This window comes from Mytilus trossulus, chromosome 9 (assembly GCF_036588685.1).
Source record: "Mytilus trossulus isolate FHL-02 chromosome 9, PNRI_Mtr1.1.1.hap1, whole genome shotgun sequence".
NCBI lineage: Eukaryota > Metazoa > Mollusca > Bivalvia > Mytilida > Mytilidae > Mytilus > Mytilus trossulus.
The window spans coordinates 17,616,835-17,636,752 of NC_086381.1; the positions used below are offsets into that span (position 1 = coordinate 17,616,835).

Below are 19,918 nucleotides of genomic sequence, written 5' to 3' on the forward strand. Positions count from 1 at the left end.
CAATTATGATTAATCAAATTTGATTGGCCTTAAAGGTGAACTTTAAAAACTTCTGCGAGCGCCTCAGAAAAATGAAGTTGTAACAAAACAGTTCTAAACTGACGTTTTCAGAAAATAAACATGTATAAAATATTAAGTTAATCAAACACTATATATAATTCTTCGGCAACCCAGAAAAATAAACGAAGATGCTGTAAATGAAATGCATGCAATAAATGCAATATATAGTGATATAAAATCTAACAGAAAACATAGCGAATGAAATAAGTTGAAAATAACAAGGCTTTTACAATTAAATTAAAGGATCACTAATAAAATTGTTGGTCTTCATTTTTTACATTTAGTAAAAGCTAAACGGATTGGGGTGAAACTAAGTCAAAACTTTTTCCAGCGTATCATAATTTTGCAACATAAAAAATATTTATTCAGTACAAGCTGTGTTTAATTTGAAAATCTGTTTGGAAAGTTTCAATGCATGTCCAGACTTCAGATAATAATTATTGTGAACTAGATAATAAAAAAATCAATAAAAATGAGAACATTTTTAGAAACGCTTGCATGTGCAATAATAAAATACAATCGGACAAAACACGTTTTTCTGTAGAAATTGGGACGGCACTATTCAAATAATCATGACGGTCTTACATTGTATTTGTTGTTATACAATAGTATTTGTTGTAATAAAATTGTATTTGATGTTTTACAATGTATTTGTTGTTATAAAATTGTATTTGTTGTTTTACATTGTATTTGTTGTTATACAATTGTATTTGTTGTTATACATTGTATGTTGTTATACACTGCATTTGCTGTTATACATTGTATATGTTGTTATATAAAATTGTATTTGTTGTTTTACATTGTATTTGTTGTTTTACATTGTATTTGTTGTTATACAATTGTATTTGTTGTTATACATTGTATATGTTGCTATACATTGTATGTGTTGTTATACACTGCATTTATGTTGTTATATAAAATTGTATTTGTTGTTATACATTGATTGTTTTGGGGGTTATATTTATAGATCGAAATACTGATTCAGAAAATTTCTAAATATAAGACTAACTGTGCAATAGTAAAAATGTTATTTATATTTGGACTGATTGTTATGATTTCTTGTACTATTTATATTTTCCATGTCAATATACAGTTTATACTTTTATTTAAATTATGTAAGTATTTGCTTGTGTATTGAATACATTTTATTTTGAATATTAAACTATAAGTTATTTTTTGTTTTTTTTTTCAATCTTGTTTTCAGAAGAAATATTGTTTCTTTCATGTTAAGTGTGTCCTTTTGATTTTAAATCCAATTAAAATTTTGAGCTGAAAGTTGATCAATCTTCAAAAATTTCAATTACTCCAATCAGGTTGTTTGGCTTGGGAGATCATTTCAATTTATTTTTCACACAAAATATACATGGCTTCCACTGAGATGCAATTAAGTAATTAGGATACCAATCAAATTGAATATAACAAATCTAGCTTATGGATTAGTTTCCATACCAAGAAGATTTAATTTCCATTTTGCAAAAGACCCCCCCCCCCAAAAAAAAAAAAAAAAAAAAATAAAAAAAAAATACAGATTGCCATCGCATGGTTGTAGTAATTTCAAACATTAGTCTAGCGATGATTATTTCAGTTACGTATTAAAGTAAGACATTGGTGTATATGCAAGTTAAAGTACAAAAAGAAGTAGTATGATCGTGGATACATTTTTTTTTTATAAATTTCTATTTGGAATAAAATATAGCATGTTGTAAGATTTTGATATTTTTTTCTTGAAAGTTCTGTTCAAAAAGTATTTTATCCTATGTTGATAATTTACACGACGTATTCTGTTTTCTTACAGCATATTGTCAACTTTAACGGACAGTCGGTGTGAAGTTGTTATTCGTAGCGAACATAGTATAGTTTAAAAAAACTCATTGGAAACATGGACTTGTACAGTTTATAGTAATATTCTTTTTCGGACTCTTTTTCTATCTTTCTCTCATTCTCTTTATTTTTTCTATCAGGGCGTAAACTATTTGTTTCATATGCTTCTTTGTTTTGATTATTAATCTAATTAGAAGCTTAATCTATTCTTCAAGTTTGGCTTGGAAGATCATTTCATAATTTTGTTATCTCACAAAACACATGGCTTCTACCGAGATGTCATTAAGTCACTGATCTTACCAATCAATTTAATTGACACAACTTGACAGACGAATACACTTTTATATCCATCCAAAAAGTTTTATATATTCAAATTCAAAATAAATAACAAAGAATTGGTAGCTGGCAAAAACTTTTATCCTGATTTAGAGTAATTTCTCGCAATTTGATTGGCAGATATTGTCATAATAAACTTCAGTACAATTTTTATTACGTCAATTGGAATTATCTCCCTTATTCATAACGTCAATTGAAATTATCTCTCTTATTTATTACGTCAGTGGGAATTATCTCCCTTAATATTACGTCAATTGGAATTATTCCCATTAAACCATTGACCTAATAAAAAATAAATAAAAAAATGAGTTGCTGTATATGTCCTAATATTTTTAATTTTTCACAGTTTTAGATTAAATGTCTAAAATATATTTGGTTGATATTGTCCTTAAATTGAATTTGAATATAATAAGTTTTATAACAAAACCAGGATAAATTCGTTACACAGTGTTCAGTATACGTTTTAGTATAAATCAAATACGTGAAATTGAACCAAAACGGTGCACATGAATTTGACAGCTAATACCCCTTTACATACTTGAAATAGGACATTTACCTAATATGGGACAATATCAATAATCTAAATACATGGCATCTTCCTATATATATTTACAATCATCATATCAAATAACCTCACAATTTTTTTTTTTTTTATTAAATCAAACAAATTTTAATTTTGGTCCCTTTGGACCTCAATATGGACTAATTTGATAACAGGTTGGACTCAAAATGTCAAAGAGCTCCATTTCTTTGTTATTATAAGATCCAAATTAAAAACTGTGCAAGAAAAGTCGAAAACTTATATTTATATGCTTAGATTCAGCATATCAAAGAACCCCAATAATTAATCCTCTTAAAAAAAATGTTTGAAGACATTTTATTTTTATTTATGAAATCTGTGGTGAGAAAAAATGACACCCCCTTCACAATTTTTTTTTACATCCCCTTTCCCTTATTCCAAAACTAATCTCAATTCAAATTTCTAATGGAGTTTGCAACAATAACTACTCATTTTTAGCTCACCTGGCTAGAATGCCAAGCAAGCTTTTCTCACCACTTTGCGTCCGTCGTCGTCGTTAACTTTTTACATTTTGAACTTCTCCTAGAGAACCACTGAATGGAATGAAACAAAACATGGCATGAATGTTCCTTATGAGGTGCTGACCAAGTGTTGTTACTCTGTAGCCGATCCATCATCCAAGATGGCCGCCAGCGGGGAACTTAGTTTAACATAGGACCCTATGGGAAATGCATACAAATGACTTCTTTTAGAGAACCACTGAATGGAATGAAACCAAACATGGCATGAATGTTCCTTATGAGGTGCTGACCAAGTGTTGTTACTTTGTAGCCAATCCATTATCCAAGATGGCTGCCAGCAGGGGACTTAGTTTAACATAGGAACCTACGGGAAATGCGTACAAATGACTTTTTTTTAGAGAACCACTGAATGGAATGAAACCAAATATGGCATGAATGTTCTTTATGAGGTGCTGACCACGTGTTGTTACTTTATAGCTGATCCATCATCCAAGATGGCCGCCAGCGGGGAACTTAGTTTAACATAGGACCCTATGGGAAATGCATACAAATGACTTCTTTTAGAAAACCACTAAATTGAATGAAATCAAACATGGCATGAATGTTCTTTATGAGGTGCTGACCAAGTGTTGTTACTTTGTAGCCGATCCAACATCCAAGATGGCCGCCAGCAGAGGGACTTAGTTTAACATGACCTTATGGTAAATGCATACAAATGACTTCTTTTAGAGAACCACTGAATGGAATAAAACAAAACATAGCATGAATGTTCCTTATGAGGTGCTGACCAAGTGTTGTTACTTTGTAGCCGATCCATCATCCAAAATGGCCGCCAGTGGGGGACTTAGTTTAACATAGGACCCTATGGGAAATACATAGAAATGTCTTCTTTTAGTGAACCACTAAATGGAATGACGCCAAACATGGCATGAATGTTCCTTATGAGGTGCTGACCAAGTGTTGTTACTTTGTAGCCAATCCATCATTAAAGATGACCGCCAGTGGGGGGACTTAGTTTAGCATAGGAACCTATGGGAAATGCATACAAAAGTCTTCTTCTGGAGAACCACTAAATTGAATGAAATCAAACATAGCCTGAATGTTCCTTTCCTTATGAGGTTGTGTTGTTACTTTTAGCCAAATTTTATATTTTTTTTATATATGATTTCAAAAAAACCAAGTAAAATCAGGTGAGCGATTCAGGCTCTTGATAGCCTCTAGTTAAAATACATCATAAAATATTACAGTGACTTGACTGTTAGTGTTGCTATCCACCAATTGCAACTCATTCAAAATTTTGACCAAATTGCAATTTGTTTTATTAAACCAAATGTTCAACTGGTCAAAAATTTGAACAAATTGTTCAGTCAAAATGAGAAAGTGCAAGGTGAGAAAATAAAACATCACAGAGTGAATATAATGTTTCAGTCAGAAAAACTAGGTCCATTTATAAGTAAAATACGGAAAAAATGAAATTTTTATTTTTACAAAATTTACCTTTGCATACTATCTTATGATCATAAACAAGCTTCTGTCCATGTTTGGTAGTAATCCAGTACAGTTTAAGAAAGTTATTAAAATTTCAAAAACTTTAACCACAGAGTGCAGGATCACATAGTCTCGCTTTTTCGTCAAAAGTCGAAGGCTAGACAAAAATGGTTGGATATATAGCAGTTTGACAAACACTAGTTTTGATCATTGAGAAGCTTAATATTTTCTTAACAATACTACATAATTAAAACGCTATGCATTACAAGGTCAGATGATACCTTCCAGACTGACATATATACCTATATATGCAATTTTTCAATTCCCCAAATTTAATATCCACAACAATAAATGAATCCACAATATCCTGAGATTAACAAAACACTCTAGTAAGATGATAATAACAATCAGTGTATCACAGCTGGAATCAAAGATAGACACAATCAATTCAAACACCATGGCAAATAATAAACAAGGGTCATATTAACATGAACTAACAAGCAGAGTTAGGGTAGTCAAAGAGTTATCCTGACAACAACAAAACACCCTAGCAAGGTTGATAATAATAATTTTATTCAGTTTATCACAGCTGGATTCAAAGGAAGACACAATCAATTCAAACACCATGGCAAATAATAAACAAATGTTTGGCTGAGTACAGAGTCTGATGTATCAGACCCTACAAATAATAAACAAATGTTTGGCTGAGTACAGAGTCTGATGTATCAGACCCTACAAATAATAAACAAATGTTTGGCTGAGTACCGAGTCTGATGTATCAGACCCTACAAATAATAAACAAATGTTTGGCTGAGTACCGAGTCTGATGTATCAGACCCTACAAATAATAAACAAATGTTTGGCTGAGTACTGAGTCTGATGTATCAGACCCTACAAATAATAAACAAATGTTTGGCTGAGTACCGAGTCTGATGTATCAGACCCTACAAATAATAAACAAATGTTTGGCTGAGTACAGAGTCTGATGTATCAGACCCTACAAATAATAAACAAATGTTTGGCTGAGTACAGAGTCTGATGTATCAGACCCTACAAATAATAAACAAATGTTTGGCTGAGTACAGAGTCTGATGTATCAGACCCTACAAATAATAAACAAATGTTTGGCTGAGTACAGAGTCTGATGTATCAGACCCTACAAATAATAAACAAATGTTTAGCTGAGTACAGAGTCTGATGTATCAGACCCTACAAATAATAAACAAATGTTTGGCTGAGTACAGAGTCTGATGTATCAGACCCTACAAATAATAAACAAATGTTTGGCTGAGTACAGAGTCTGATGTATCAGACCCTACAAATAATAAACAAATGTTTGGCTGAGTACAGAGTCGGATGTATCAGATCCTACAAATAATAAACAAATGTTTGGATGAATACCAAGTCTGTTGATTAGACCCTACTTATATGAGGACTACTTTTAAAATCACTTCAGCAGTCAAATGAAACAAGATTCACAAATATGTCACAAAACAGGAAAATCATATGTACACTGATGCTGATCATTTCATTGTCAGAAGTCTAATCAGGACAGATACTACATGTACACTGATGTTGATTATTTCATTGTCAGAAGTCTAATCAGGACAGATACTACATGTACATTTAGACTGTTCCCAAGTACTACATTGTCAGAAGTCTAATCAGGACAGATACTACATGTACATTTAGACTGTTCCCAAGTACTACATTGTCAGAAGTCTAATCAGGACAGATACTACATGTACATTTAGACTGTTCCCAAGTACTCTGTTTTTCTGTATTGTGGAAACATCTTCAGGGAAATCTAAAATCATAGAAGTGAAACAATAAGTTCATGTACATTGTATGAAGTGGCAGACATATCTTATGATGCTGTTTATATGTTGTTTTTGAACAGTCTGTACTTATATGTTACCATTTTATATAAACCATATCTGTATCAAACATTTCCTTATATTCTTAAAGAGAATCTGAGGTACAACATCATTTTTGTTGAGGTTGCCTAGTTCTTGTATGATAATTTGGTTCTTTTTTTCTTTTATCAACTATGGAAGTAAAGTAAGAAGCATTGCAATACTTTGGCAAAACCACAAAATGGATATGAAAGATGAAAGATCCACAGGAATATAATTTTTCCTCAATGCACAAAAGTTATAACCCAGGAAAAATGAATGAATTCACAGTATGCCCATTAAACATGCTTTATTAATATCAATATATTTTGAACGTGTTAGACACAGAAAATGTCTTTAAACAACCAAATCTTCAATCCAAAAAGAGCTTAGTTAAAACACTAAAACCTTAAAAAGTCCTTCATGCTATGCTCTACATCTAAACTTACCAAATGTTTCTGGAAAACAAAGAAGGTTTGCTATCTCCCTTGGAGTGAAGTATCTCAGTTGTAATTTTCTAATTATGGCTATTTCTTTTTCTCCCCAATTCTTGTTATTTTTCTTTTCTACTGCCTCCTTTTTCAACTGACATGCTCCAGTAACATCCTACAAAAAACCATTTAAGTATAATATACTGTGGAATCATTGTTATTCTTGGGATACACATTTTCATTAAAAAGTGCTTGCAATTGTAAACCAACCAGTGGAAGTTTTCATAGATAGATTCCAGGAGTTGGAATCCTCCTGTTTATTTTGAGGATTTTTTAATCATGAATTATCATGTTTTTAGAAAAAAAGAAAAAAGAAAAATGTTTTCTTACATAAATTGCTAAAAACAACATAACATACTATACTCAAATTGCTATCTGTGACATGCTGCAGTTGCCAAAATTATTAATTCAGGCATTATTTAAATTAAAAGGGTTAAACAGGGAATATTAACCTACCTCAGTATCTGTTGACATCTGGATAATTGATCCTGCTCCCTCCATATAGTGACCATACCTGAAATTAGAAATCATTATTACTTGTACTGACTTCAGTGGTTCCCCACTAACAAGATCTCTATCCTATAATGTGATTGGACTTGATTTATCTTTGCAGAAAAAGATTACATACCAGAAACAGTCTAGCACATACTTTTCATCAAACACATATATAAACATGCACTGTCAGTGGCGGATCCAGAGGGGGGGTTCCGGGGGTCCGCACCCCCCCTTTATTTTGGCCGATCAATGCATTTGAATCGGGATAATTTTGCACCCCCCCCTGCACCCCCCCTTTGCCCTGGGCTAGCACCCCCCCTTTCGAAAATTCCTGCATCCGCCACTGACTGTACTGATTGAATTAGATATTTGGGCCAGATGACCTAAATCAAAGAGCTGAAAGCTCTGAAGAAAAATGACGCCACTGTCTCTAATATTGGGATAGTTTTTATGCAAGTCTTGATTTTCACATACCGTAATTAGTTTAACAATGAAACATGTATCCTAAGCATATAATTGATATTCGTATATGTGTGTGTGTGTGAAGTGAAGGTGACAACTGGCTGGTTTTTTAAGACAAATGAATAGGTCAAGACTACCTGAATTGTACAAATAAATACCGTAGAAAGGCTTGTATGTTTCTCACTGGTACATAGTCTGAATCCAGGTCCGTTCGCTTTTATTCACGTTTGCGCCCACTCATGTTCACCCCCTTTCAATTTCGCACCCTACATGATCGCACCCAATCTTAATTGGTTTTGTGTTTAATAACTCTGTAAGCAAGTGTTTTCTTATAAGTATTATTGTTGTCATTGTCTCAAAATAAAGTGAGACAGCATTTTTTTTTGTGTAGAATAAATCTTAATCATGTTTTGGATAGCGTATTGTTAAAAATAACTAGATATCATTGAGATGGGAGCCATCTCTGTGGGCCCCGCTGTCAATAACGTGGGGTAAATAAGTTGTATGGATAATCTGATATGAAGCATTATTTGAAGTTATTACATAGTCTCACGTGTGATTTTAATCTAAGATTTTAAGTTAAAACTGATAAATATTCTCAACTTACTTTCATAGTATAATAGTGATATGACTGCATGATGTGAACTCATTGTTGACTACTCTAAGGTGACTTCTGGATATATGGATTGATGTTTGAACAATATGTTTAAAGGTGCTGCCCAATTGATATTTGTCACATATTTTAAGAATTATGCCTTCAATATATTATGACCCACCAAGTATAAAGTATGAAATATTAACGGACCTAGGATGCATACATTATGACACATTCTCTGGTGTTGGTTAATATATATGTTAAGTTGAAAATGTTTGTCAGGTATAAAGTATGAAATAATAACAGCTGTCCTCTCAAAATATAGTGTGGATCAAATTTGTTAGCGATGGACAGACCAACAGACAGACAGACCTTTGACCTAGGAAGTTGTACATACATCATGACACGCCCTCTGGTGGTGGTTAAAATGGATGTCAAGTATAAACTTTGAAATCATAACGGTTCTCAAGATATAGAGCGGACACAATCTTCACCACAGAACACGGGCTTGTCAACTGAAACCAAAGTTTTTGACCTTGACCTTTGACCTAGGAAGTTGTACATACATCATGACACACCCTCTGGTGGTGGTTAATATACATGTAAAGTATAAAGTATGAAATCATTATGGTTCTCTAGATATGGAGCGGACATGAAAGTGTTACGGACGGACAGACGGACGGACGGACAGACTGATCACTATAGGGCGACCCGCCTAAATAATAATCCTTTCTAAATAAAGTGGTATTTTGTCAACGTTTTATTTTGTGTTGAATAACTCTTAATCATGTTTTGGTAGGTGTATTGCTATAACTTTGTTTCATTGACTTGTTTCAAAATGAAGTGAGATTCTGACTATGTTTTTTTCTGTGTGTTGAATAAATTTTATCATGTTTTGGTTATATTAGTGGATTGCTATATTTTGGTTTCTTTGTTTTATTGTTTCGTTGTTTCAGATCAAAGGGACCAAGCTGTTAAAAACAAGTATCTTTTGTGTTTTTCCTTTAAAATCTTCAATGTTTTACTCATACCAAGCTATAAATACATTCAGTATTTACACCAAAGCAATTTAAAACAACAACCATGATTTTCCAATTATTCAACTTGAATTTGAATTAAAATTGGGCGCGAATGAGTAGAGTAGAGATAATTTCAAACATTTGTCAAAGAATTATAGTCAAACCAGCACCTAGTTGAATTGGCACCTGGACAAATCAGCACCTGGTTAAAATCGACACCTGATATAGTCAATTCATCAGCCATGTTAAATATATATTTTTAACAGTATTTAAGCAAAAAGAGTTAAATACTAACTTTCACATTTCTGGGTGTTCATGTACATTTTGTATATATTTATTTTTCTCAACTAAATGACTTTTTTGGTGTATTTTTAATGATATATATATATATAAGTAGTCCAAATAATTATTACGTCTGGCAAGGCTATTTTAATTTTATTCTGGAACACCTTCCTATGACCGCAAGGCTATGTTAATTTTTTTCTGGGACGCCTTCCTACGAACGTCGTAGGAAGGCGTCCCAAAAAAAAAAAAAAATAGCATTGCCAGACGTCAAAATTATTTTGAGATATTGGATATTTTTCTGCATTATTTTAACCAGTTGAGCATTTTACAGGATTGTTGGTTGAATGCTGTTTAAACTTTAGTGAAAAAAAACACCTTAGATTTGCTAATTATTTGGCATGAAAGTTTGATTTATTGAAAGGGACTCATAGTTTTTCATTTTATTTTAATAATTGTCTAATTGTTAAAACAACAGCTTTGGTAAGGGCTTCGTTGTTTACCTTTATACACAACAATATATTCACTTTCGTTTCGTTGTTTACCTAAATACACAACAACATATTCACTATGTACTTGGTAACAGTAATTAATTAAATGAATAGAAAATATTATAACAAATATTATTGGATGCCGAATTGACGTCAAATAGGTGCCGATTTGACTAGATACCAATATAACCAGGTGCCGACTTGACTTGTACGTTTCAATTCGGATTATTCCTCTGCGATCGTTTGCGGTATTTTCTTGAGAAAACCTATTTTACATCATCAAAGAGAAGAAGAAACTGTTTTAAAATGATTCTGGAATGCTTCATGATTGTTAAAATAAGTTTAATTCACTCAAAAAACAAATTTAAAACTTGCGATGTTTAAACAGGAAGTTTCAAAAGCACGTGTAACAGAAGAAATTAACCGGTGAGAGTGGAAATTTGTACATGACAGATATCACTATAGTACGACTTTGAAAGTAAAACAGTTCAATCCTTTTGTAAAACAGTCTTTAATATACCTATCACATTAATGTTTGAAGGGTCTTAAGCTTATTCAAACCATATAAGTCGGTATGAAACACCAAAACGGAATGAATAATAACCGATTACGTTTTGTAGTTTACAAATTCTAAACTGGTTCCCGTCAAACTACAACACTTTGTTCGAGTGGAGTGGAATACAAGCAGAAACCAGTTAGTTTGTAAAATAGTAAATATGAAAGCGAGTGTAAACTGTTTCCTGGCTGATAACTACACAATGATCATGCATAATGATAACACTAGCAGATTCCAGTTTGTATGGGAAATAGTAAATACGAAACCAAGCGCGGTAGGCAGAGAAATGTAACGAAGTTCAGGTCGGCAGTAATGGAACAATGACTGCGTCCTTTTCCAAAAATAATCCCTTGCAAAGAGAGTGGTGGCTTGAATAAATATAAGTTACTCTGACCTAGATTTTGGATGTGTTGTGTTGTTGCTTACCCATTGAGGTACGCTCAACATCATATCATAGTATACTAACCTTTTGGTAAAGCAGATAGATTTCCTAATACATGGAAATACGACATCCATTACAATAAATCTCTTCAGATCTTTGACAGGTAATTTGTGTTTGTTGAAGTATTCTGCTGACTGCTTCTCCAGAAAATGATGTAGCTGTAGACATTTACCATGGTATGTCTCTGTTTCATCATCCTGTCTCAACAACTGACTTTCTTCCATTAATCTGCTTTCATTGTCACACATAAAACACAATGGTTTTGAATCATCTTCATTTGAATGTTTTTCATCTGCTGTATCATATGAATGTTTGGTTTTTAATCTTTTAGCCAAAACTGGTTCCTTGTTTGTTTTTGAACTATCACCTTCTCCATCATTATGACTGACAAGCATCCAGTCTTCCTCTTCACATTTATTTTTAGAACACCCAGTACACTCATCTAATTTGGATGCGGTCATATTTTCACAGTCTAAGTTCTGTGGTAAACTATTTGTTTCTTCTTTTTTGCTGGTAAGCGTTGAGATCATGTCAGGATTAGCTCCCTTGTCAGTGTGGTAGCATCTATTTTCTGTGTCACATAGTATTTTGTACCTTAAGTAAGGCTGCACAACACTAGGTACTGAGTAACAAAGCTGAAAAATATGTATGAACATAAATGAAAATCATGCACTACAATTTGTCGTCATTGAAAGTTTTGTCAGTGTTATTTTCACTTAACAAAAATACCCTGAAATAATATTTGTGTGATAAGCATGTAAAAACCACAAAATTGAACAAAGAATTATTTCATTTTCAATCTTGAATAACTCTGAATTCTGTGAAATTGACACGAAATATAGGATGAAAACTGGTCCAATTAAGGTGGGTCAGCCATATTAATGCAGAGGTTGAGAGAAAATAAAAGTACAAACTTGTTCAGTATTTGACCATGAATAATTTGGATTGACTGGAAGTCTTTTGGCAATCATGTAGTACCTCAGTCTTGAGTTTGGTATTCCAAATTGTAATGGTGTCAACATGAACTCCTGGTTAAATATAAAAACATGTGCATTATAAATTATGAAATTTCCACTATTGATGTCAGTGAAAACATAAATTATATACCTGTTAATCAGCTTAAGACAATAAACATTGCTAGTAATATAAAGCTTCATAGCTTTTATAATATACTGTATAGCGGGTCATTTTCACAGCATGTAAATTTTTGGCTTATTTTTAAGGATAGAACAAAATGATTTCACAAAACTAAAAGTGAACATACAAAGGTATTGATAAAAGTTATTAAACCACCAAAATATTTCATATATATGTTATTTAATGAAAATCATGAAATTTTGCATTTGATACCACATTTTCTTATTCATATAGCTTGTAAAATATTTATTTTCAATTTTATGAAACAATGCATATGCTTCAAATGGAAAACAATTGTCATTTTCCCGCATTGGTACAGGCACTTTCTGAAGAATGTAATTGAAACACCAAGTAAAGAAACATGCTAAAGGCTACCATACAATTTATACGTTTGTTCTGAGGCCTGCCATTCAAGCCCTGATGCAATTAGCCTAATACAAATTAATATGTTTGTATTGTATACTGATGGAAATTACTGTTTTCCATATATGGTGCTGCAAAACCATATGCATGGTGCCTTTAGAAGAATTTTGTCTGAACTGCATAGGCGGATCCAGGGGGGCCCCTCCTTAGGAAAAGTTCTGGATCCGCCACTGAACTGTAGTGCTAAAATGTGCTGCTATGCCTATATTTTTTCTGCAACATGTTTATCTTTATGTTGGTAAATTTAATGAATGTAGAAATTTTGCTTAAAAGTAAAAAACGCTTTTTTTCTAAAGTTTATGGAGTTAAAAACATGGAAATATTAATTTTGACAGGAATCATCAGAAAACTAAGGTTTTCGTCAATTCTTCCTCATAACTATCGGGTGTTTGGCAAAGAACTTGTGGATGGTAGGACATAAAGAACTTGTGGATGGTAGGACATAAAGAACTTGTGGATGGTAGGACATAAAAAACTTGTGGATGGTAGGACATAAAGAACTTGTGGATGGTAGGACATAAAGAACTTGTGGATGGTAGGACATAAAGAACTTGTGGATGGTAGGACATAAAGAACTTGTGGATGGTAGGACATAAAGAACTTGTGGATGGTAGGACATAAAGAACTTGTGGATGGTAGGACATAAAGAACTTGTGGATGGTAGGACATAAAGAACTTGTGGATGGTAGGACATAAAGAACTTGTGGATGGTAGGAGATAACGAACTTGTAGATGGTAGGACATAACGAACTTGTGGATGGTAGGACATAAAGAACTTGTGGATGGTAGGACATAAAGAACTTGTGGATGGTAGGACATAAAGAACTTGTGGATGGTAGGACATAAAGAACTTGTGAATGGTAGGACATAAAGAACTTGTGGATGGTAGGACATAAAGAACTTGTGGATGGTAGGACATAAAGAACCTTATTACCTGTAAATGAAATTGACATTTCTGTAAAGCTTTGATAAGCAAGTCTCGAGTTTGTGACTCTTCAAATCCTTTCACATTTTCTACTAGAATGTAAGATGGACAATGTGTCAGTCTGAAACAAATAAATTAAAATTCTCATCAGCTTTATTTAATTCAGGTAAAAAATCTCTCTTGATCAACATGATTATAATATATGTATTTGTTAAAATTCTAAGTTTGGAACTATTACATATATATTCATTAATGAAGAAAAAGATATATCACAAAATCAAACGATGTTTAGTTATCTAAATTTTTTAAATCAGTGCAAGATGACTTTTGTATTGTTGGTTTGTTGTCTCACTGACATATTCCTCACACCTCCTTTCATTCCTATTTATTTACTAAATGTACAGTTGTAATGTATTGTACAAACTAAACAGGTTAATCTCACTGAATAACAGATCTGATATGAGACACCAGGCCTTGAAGGCATAAAACATTGCTCAGTGCACGGAGGACAAAAATCATGCTCGAAACATGAATTCCAGCAATTTGATTGGTGGATTTTCGAGTGAGTTTAAAAATCATGCTCAAAAGTTTTATGACAGTGAGGCTAGATTAAAATTGAAATCTAATACAGTTACATAGCAGATAAACTCACTGAGGCAACAGATCTAAGAGATGAAGAAATGATTTTGTTCTGAGATCATCAACATCTAGTTTTTTTCCAACTCTAGTGAATGGTTGACAAGGAGGGCTCATCAGTATCATATCTATTTTCATTCGATCAATCTGTGTTACTGTCAGTTTCTACAATGGAAGGAAGGCTATATGTACAGTTCTCATATTGATGACTTATTCCATGTTAATTTGAATGAATTTATTTTGGAAATATTTTCTAAACAAGAGCATACAGTTGAAATTGATTACATGTATATAAATGATTATAAACATTTGACTTTTTTTCTTAACCTCACTCTGTAGTTTACCACTTTTACTCCATTACAAGGACAGAAATTCATGTCAAATCTATTTTAAAATATGAACTTAGTTTACAGTATTTTATAATGAACTACAGGTACCTCTAAATGCTATACAGCATTGCATTATATTTTACCTCTATATGCTATAGTTTTGTATAATTCTGAAAATAACAAAGCTGAATGGGTGATAGAAAGAGCAGATTATTACTCATAGAAAACTTTGTCAAACTCAGTAAAGCCAAGGTTGACTATATTTTTTAAGGGGTAATAATCTGCTCTATCACCCTCTCAGCTATGTATTATCTGTTTTATCATATTGTGACGTTTTTAACAGATAGCAGTGCCTTGATTTTTATTGATATTGTCTACATAGTTTTCTCTATATTTCTGCCAACCGTACTTTGAATTATTTTATTAAAGCAGTAATGTGTGTATTCTATTACATTATTACCTATATATTGTTTAATTGTTTTAATATTGTATGTTCCAGAACGATAGAAAACATCCGTTTTCCTACCGGCAGCTTTTGATTTATTGTACGTTACTTCCACTTTCTCTGTTACCGGAAGTCACGAGTATTATTATAAATATAGTGACCCTAGAAATCGTATAATATGTAGACTGTCCTGCACATGTTGTAGTTATATTTTTGTATGTTTTTCGAATAAGGGACACATGTTAGAGTATTTTATGTAAAGTTTATTTAGAAGAGAGCTTTATTTCGATTATTGTAATAAATTCTTATGAACTATTTTTGCACCGACGTTGCGCACCTTTTCATAGTTATTGGGCTGTGTCCACGTCATTTGATCAGACGTTTAGTGCAACGATATGTACCTTATAAGGAAGTCTCCTTATTAGGTCATTGATTTCACCCCATATTTGGAATATTTCTCACGCAAAATAACAACACTAGCGTAAGATTTATAGTATTTTACGTTAGTTCCAGCTTGTCTCTGCCGCCGGCTAGCAGCTATATTTACTTTCTCATAAATTTCAAGGTACAGTTATCTTTCTAAAGCAGAAGTTTTAATATCTTTTAAGTTCCAGAATATTGCAATATATATGCAATATAATTATTTATGCAGTTCATTTAATTGTTCCATTTTCCAGTGTTGAACGGAGGCAGAAATTTAATAGTTTTCTCGTTTTCTAACATACAAGTTTTGAGAATAAAGTTTGATAATGAATTTTAACTTTAAATAAGAAAAAGGTGCGTTAAGTCGGCAATAGTATCCGTTTGTTTTAAATAGTCATGATAGTCAGGGTTGTTGTTAAGGGAGTTAGGAAAATTGTAACTTATTTATTTGTGTAGTATTTTACTTGTATTTTATGGAGAGTTGCCGATAGAATCTGTGTTTTCTTGAATGTTGATTTTTGGCGTAACTGAATTATCTGTTCGTCTAATCTATACGCCATAATATGAAATATTGTTAATTATTGATCGCTGCTTTAAGAGATTTATATCTGTCCATTCTTGTTCCTGTTGTTATTAATATTATGTCTGGTGAATAAAACTTGTTATACATTTGAAGCGACTTTGTGTTTACATTCAGAACATCAAACTAAAGACTGATCTGATACTTTATTACAATACATATAAAAATACTATCCGTTTTACACACACACATTAAAAGGAGACCGTTTGCCGACCTAGAAACTATATTTGTGTGATATGCAGTATGCAGTTGCGGTAGCAGTAGTAATTCTGAGCATTCATATTTCCTGTTTATTTCTTTTGGTTTGTTGTTGGTGTCTGTCTGGTCTGTTGGTTGGTTAGAAAGGTTCTCTCACCGGTTAGCAAAAACGTTACAATATGTTTAGTTAATATTATAAATCTGTTAAATTTCCAATTCAAAATAATGAACTTTGACCTCTTGTACACAACAACAATCCTTATTAGTACAGCACACAAATGATCAAGCGTCTCACTCTCTTTGAAGGGTAATACATGTAAGAGTTTTTACCATGGGATAGAGTAAATTATATCCCTTGTATAACCAATAAGATTCCTACATTTTGACATAAAGTATGATAATATGTATTATATGTAAGTGCTACAATATTGATACGGTTCATGTTTTATCCCTAAGTGTTAGCCAGGGTATTGTATCATCATGCCGTTATGTGTTTCAGCATTGTATTACCTCTATGCCATTTTCTATAAGGTATGTTCCTTTGAAATTATGTCTGTAAATTTTGTTTGCTGTTGTATTTACATCTATTGCTGCTACCACTTCATATTGGATGCCACTATCTGTAAAAATATATTCCTAGTTAGTATAAAATGTAGCTCTCTGATATGAAAATATTACTATCACAAGTAGTTACTATCACACTTAAAACTTATCAATAGTTGACCATTGTTGACTGCCTTGCTGAAAAAGCAATCCCTGTCTCACTTTGTGTGGCTTTTGTGGCAGTTGGGACAACAATTAAAAATCATTGAAACCACATCTGTTGACAAGTTTAGCTAACTAATGTACATGTTTGTCTGTTCTCTTCAGCTTACAATAAACACACTCAAACAAAACATGTACATGATGTACATTAAATTTATTATTTGTAAACATAATCTGAATGTACGCAAGATTATTCTGACTTCCAACAGCTTTTTAAGCTTGTCTGGCAAAACAGCTGTTGGACATTAGAGAAATATCTGACTAACAAACATTAAATCTAATTGTGAGTATGGTACATGTAAATTATTATTAACTTGTAAAATTTTTCTTCAATTACACATGCGCAACAACATGTATTCTTCAGTATTGAAGCCTTGTTGACCAAAAGAAAAAGAAGAGACTATATATCCCTTGGCATAAGGCTTACTAAGGCCGTAAGGGTGATGTCAAGTAGAGCAATCAAACATAAACAAATGAAGCTGAATTTATAATAAAATCTCTATTATCATGGTTTTATGGGGACGAAGTACAAAAATGTATCTTATTACAGTCAATGACGGTAGTAAATTCAATAATTTTATTTTTTTTAATCGAGAAAATTTCCCAGTCTTGTTTGCATTAGACTTTGAATAAAATGTACAAAATGTATATTTATCAGTCTAAGAATGAAACTCAATACCAATGGGGGGGCTTTTGTTGGAAAAATTTGGTTGATTGTATAGGGAATCACTGAAGCATGACTGGAGTGCCCCTAGTCCAAATAATTATGACGTCTGGCAAGGCTATTTTTTTTTTTTCAGGGAAGCCGTCCCAGACGTCATAATTATTTGGACTAGAGTGCCCCCCCCCCTTGAAAACTGAATATTCAAGTAAACAGAAAAGTTATGGCCTTATGGGAACATCAGTTTCGACTAGTGCAGGTAAAGTAAATTTTGTGGTCATAAACCTAGTCCAAATAATTATGAAGTCTTGGAAGGTGTCAAAGAAAAAAAATATAATAGCCTTTCAAGATGTCATAATTATTTGGACTAGTCATAAACCTATATACCTGATCACTATTAAGCTAAAGTTTAAGATAACCGAACCTTGAAGTGCACAATGCATTCCTCCTATACCACTATAAAGTTCTAATACTCTTATTATATCTGTCATTTTCAGTAATCTTTATAAAATGTGATATTTTTGGAAATTTTTTAAACCGGAAACACTGGTATTATTCTAAATTTGAACACAAACTGGTCAGAAACAGTTGAAACGGATTTTCATTTTCAGGGATTTCAGTTAAATTAAACGCTGACATTCTTTATTTTAAGTATGAAAGCATCACTGCGAAAAATGAAAAATAGCTATAACGTTTCTTCGATTTATTTGAAAAAAAGACAACAACAAAAATGTTTGTCCAAGGATTTGTAATTCCTATTTTAAAAAGGGGAAAAGTACCTAGCCAGTAACTATACAGAAAGGAAAACGGTAGACACGTGAAGGAAGTCAACTTTGGAGAGCGGTGATTGGTTGTTAGGGTACACTATATTTTTTTATTTATCTATTAATAATTTATAACTGCAGTGTATATATATATATACAATATACATTTTAAAACCTATCTAAATGAACTTTAATCATTCTAATCATTTTCTGTGCTTTATTTTGTAATTCATTCATTTGATTGTATAGCTCAAATTTTGGGCACCATGATTGGTTAATAAAAAAATTATCTAATTATCTATTGAAATATTTTCTAGAGAATTATTCGAAAAGGCAAATTTCATAAATTTGGTGTAAAATGACGGGTGGGCATGGATAACCTAAACCAGCTCCGTTGGAAATTGGTCATCACACTATTTGGCTTCAATTTTTAAAATGGAATAATAAAGTACTACAATGTAACACCACACATTTAACTGTTTTATCCAGGTTTTTTATTATAAAAAGTGGTAAATTTCCGGCGAAAATGTTAGTATTGTCGCCTATGGCAGAATAAATAGTACCCGCGTTTTCCCTTAACGTGTATACATGCTGCCAACTGCTAGAACACATTGTTGTATTAAAGTAACATAGAAAACAAGAATGTGTCCCAAGTGTAGTACACACGGATTTCATATCCGCACCATCTTCGCTAGCCAAGTACCCGGCTGTTGGTGACATAACGTAACATTTATTATTATGAGTCTGACTTCAACCAGAAACTTCTAAGGATAAAAAATAAGATGTGAGCAATTTTCTTTAACTTTCCGCTTTATATAGATGATGTTTTATCGCTAAATAATTCAAATTTTGGTGACTATGTTGAACGCATCTATCCCGTAGAACTACCGTGAGATAAAGGATACAAAAGATACAGTTAAGACTGCCTCATATCTTGACTTACATATATAAATTGACAATGAGGGTCGGTTGAAAACAAAACTTTACGCCTAACGAGACGATTTCAGTTTTACAATTGTGATCTTGCTATTTTTATAGAGCAACATAATTACAGCAGCGCCTGCATAAGGAGTATATATATCTCCAAATTGATATGATATTCCCACGCTTGTATTTCCTAACATGATTTCCTTAATAGAGTGTTGCTGCTCACACGTA

General features: G+C 32.4%; 1 protein-coding gene across 1 annotated transcript; it reads right to left on the reverse strand.

Annotated features, from left to right (window-relative positions):
• Positions 1 to 5,297: 5,297 nt before the first annotated feature.
• Positions 5,298 to 18,548, reverse strand: LOC134685223 (tRNA (cytosine(38)-C(5))-methyltransferase-like). Its single transcript, XM_063544743.1, has 9 exons — positions 18,421 to 18,548; positions 17,081 to 17,190; positions 14,612 to 14,760; positions 13,969 to 14,080; positions 12,389 to 12,502; positions 11,499 to 12,109; positions 7,589 to 7,646; positions 7,091 to 7,247; positions 5,298 to 6,553 (listed from the first exon to the last, which is right to left on the reverse strand). The coding sequence occupies exons 1-9, from the start codon at positions 18,485 to 18,487 to the stop codon at positions 6,453 to 6,455; spliced, it is 1,479 nt and encodes a 492-aa protein (XP_063400813.1). The 5' UTR covers positions 18,488 to 18,548; the 3' UTR covers positions 5,298 to 6,452.
• Positions 18,549 to 19,918: the final 1,370 nt, after the last annotated feature.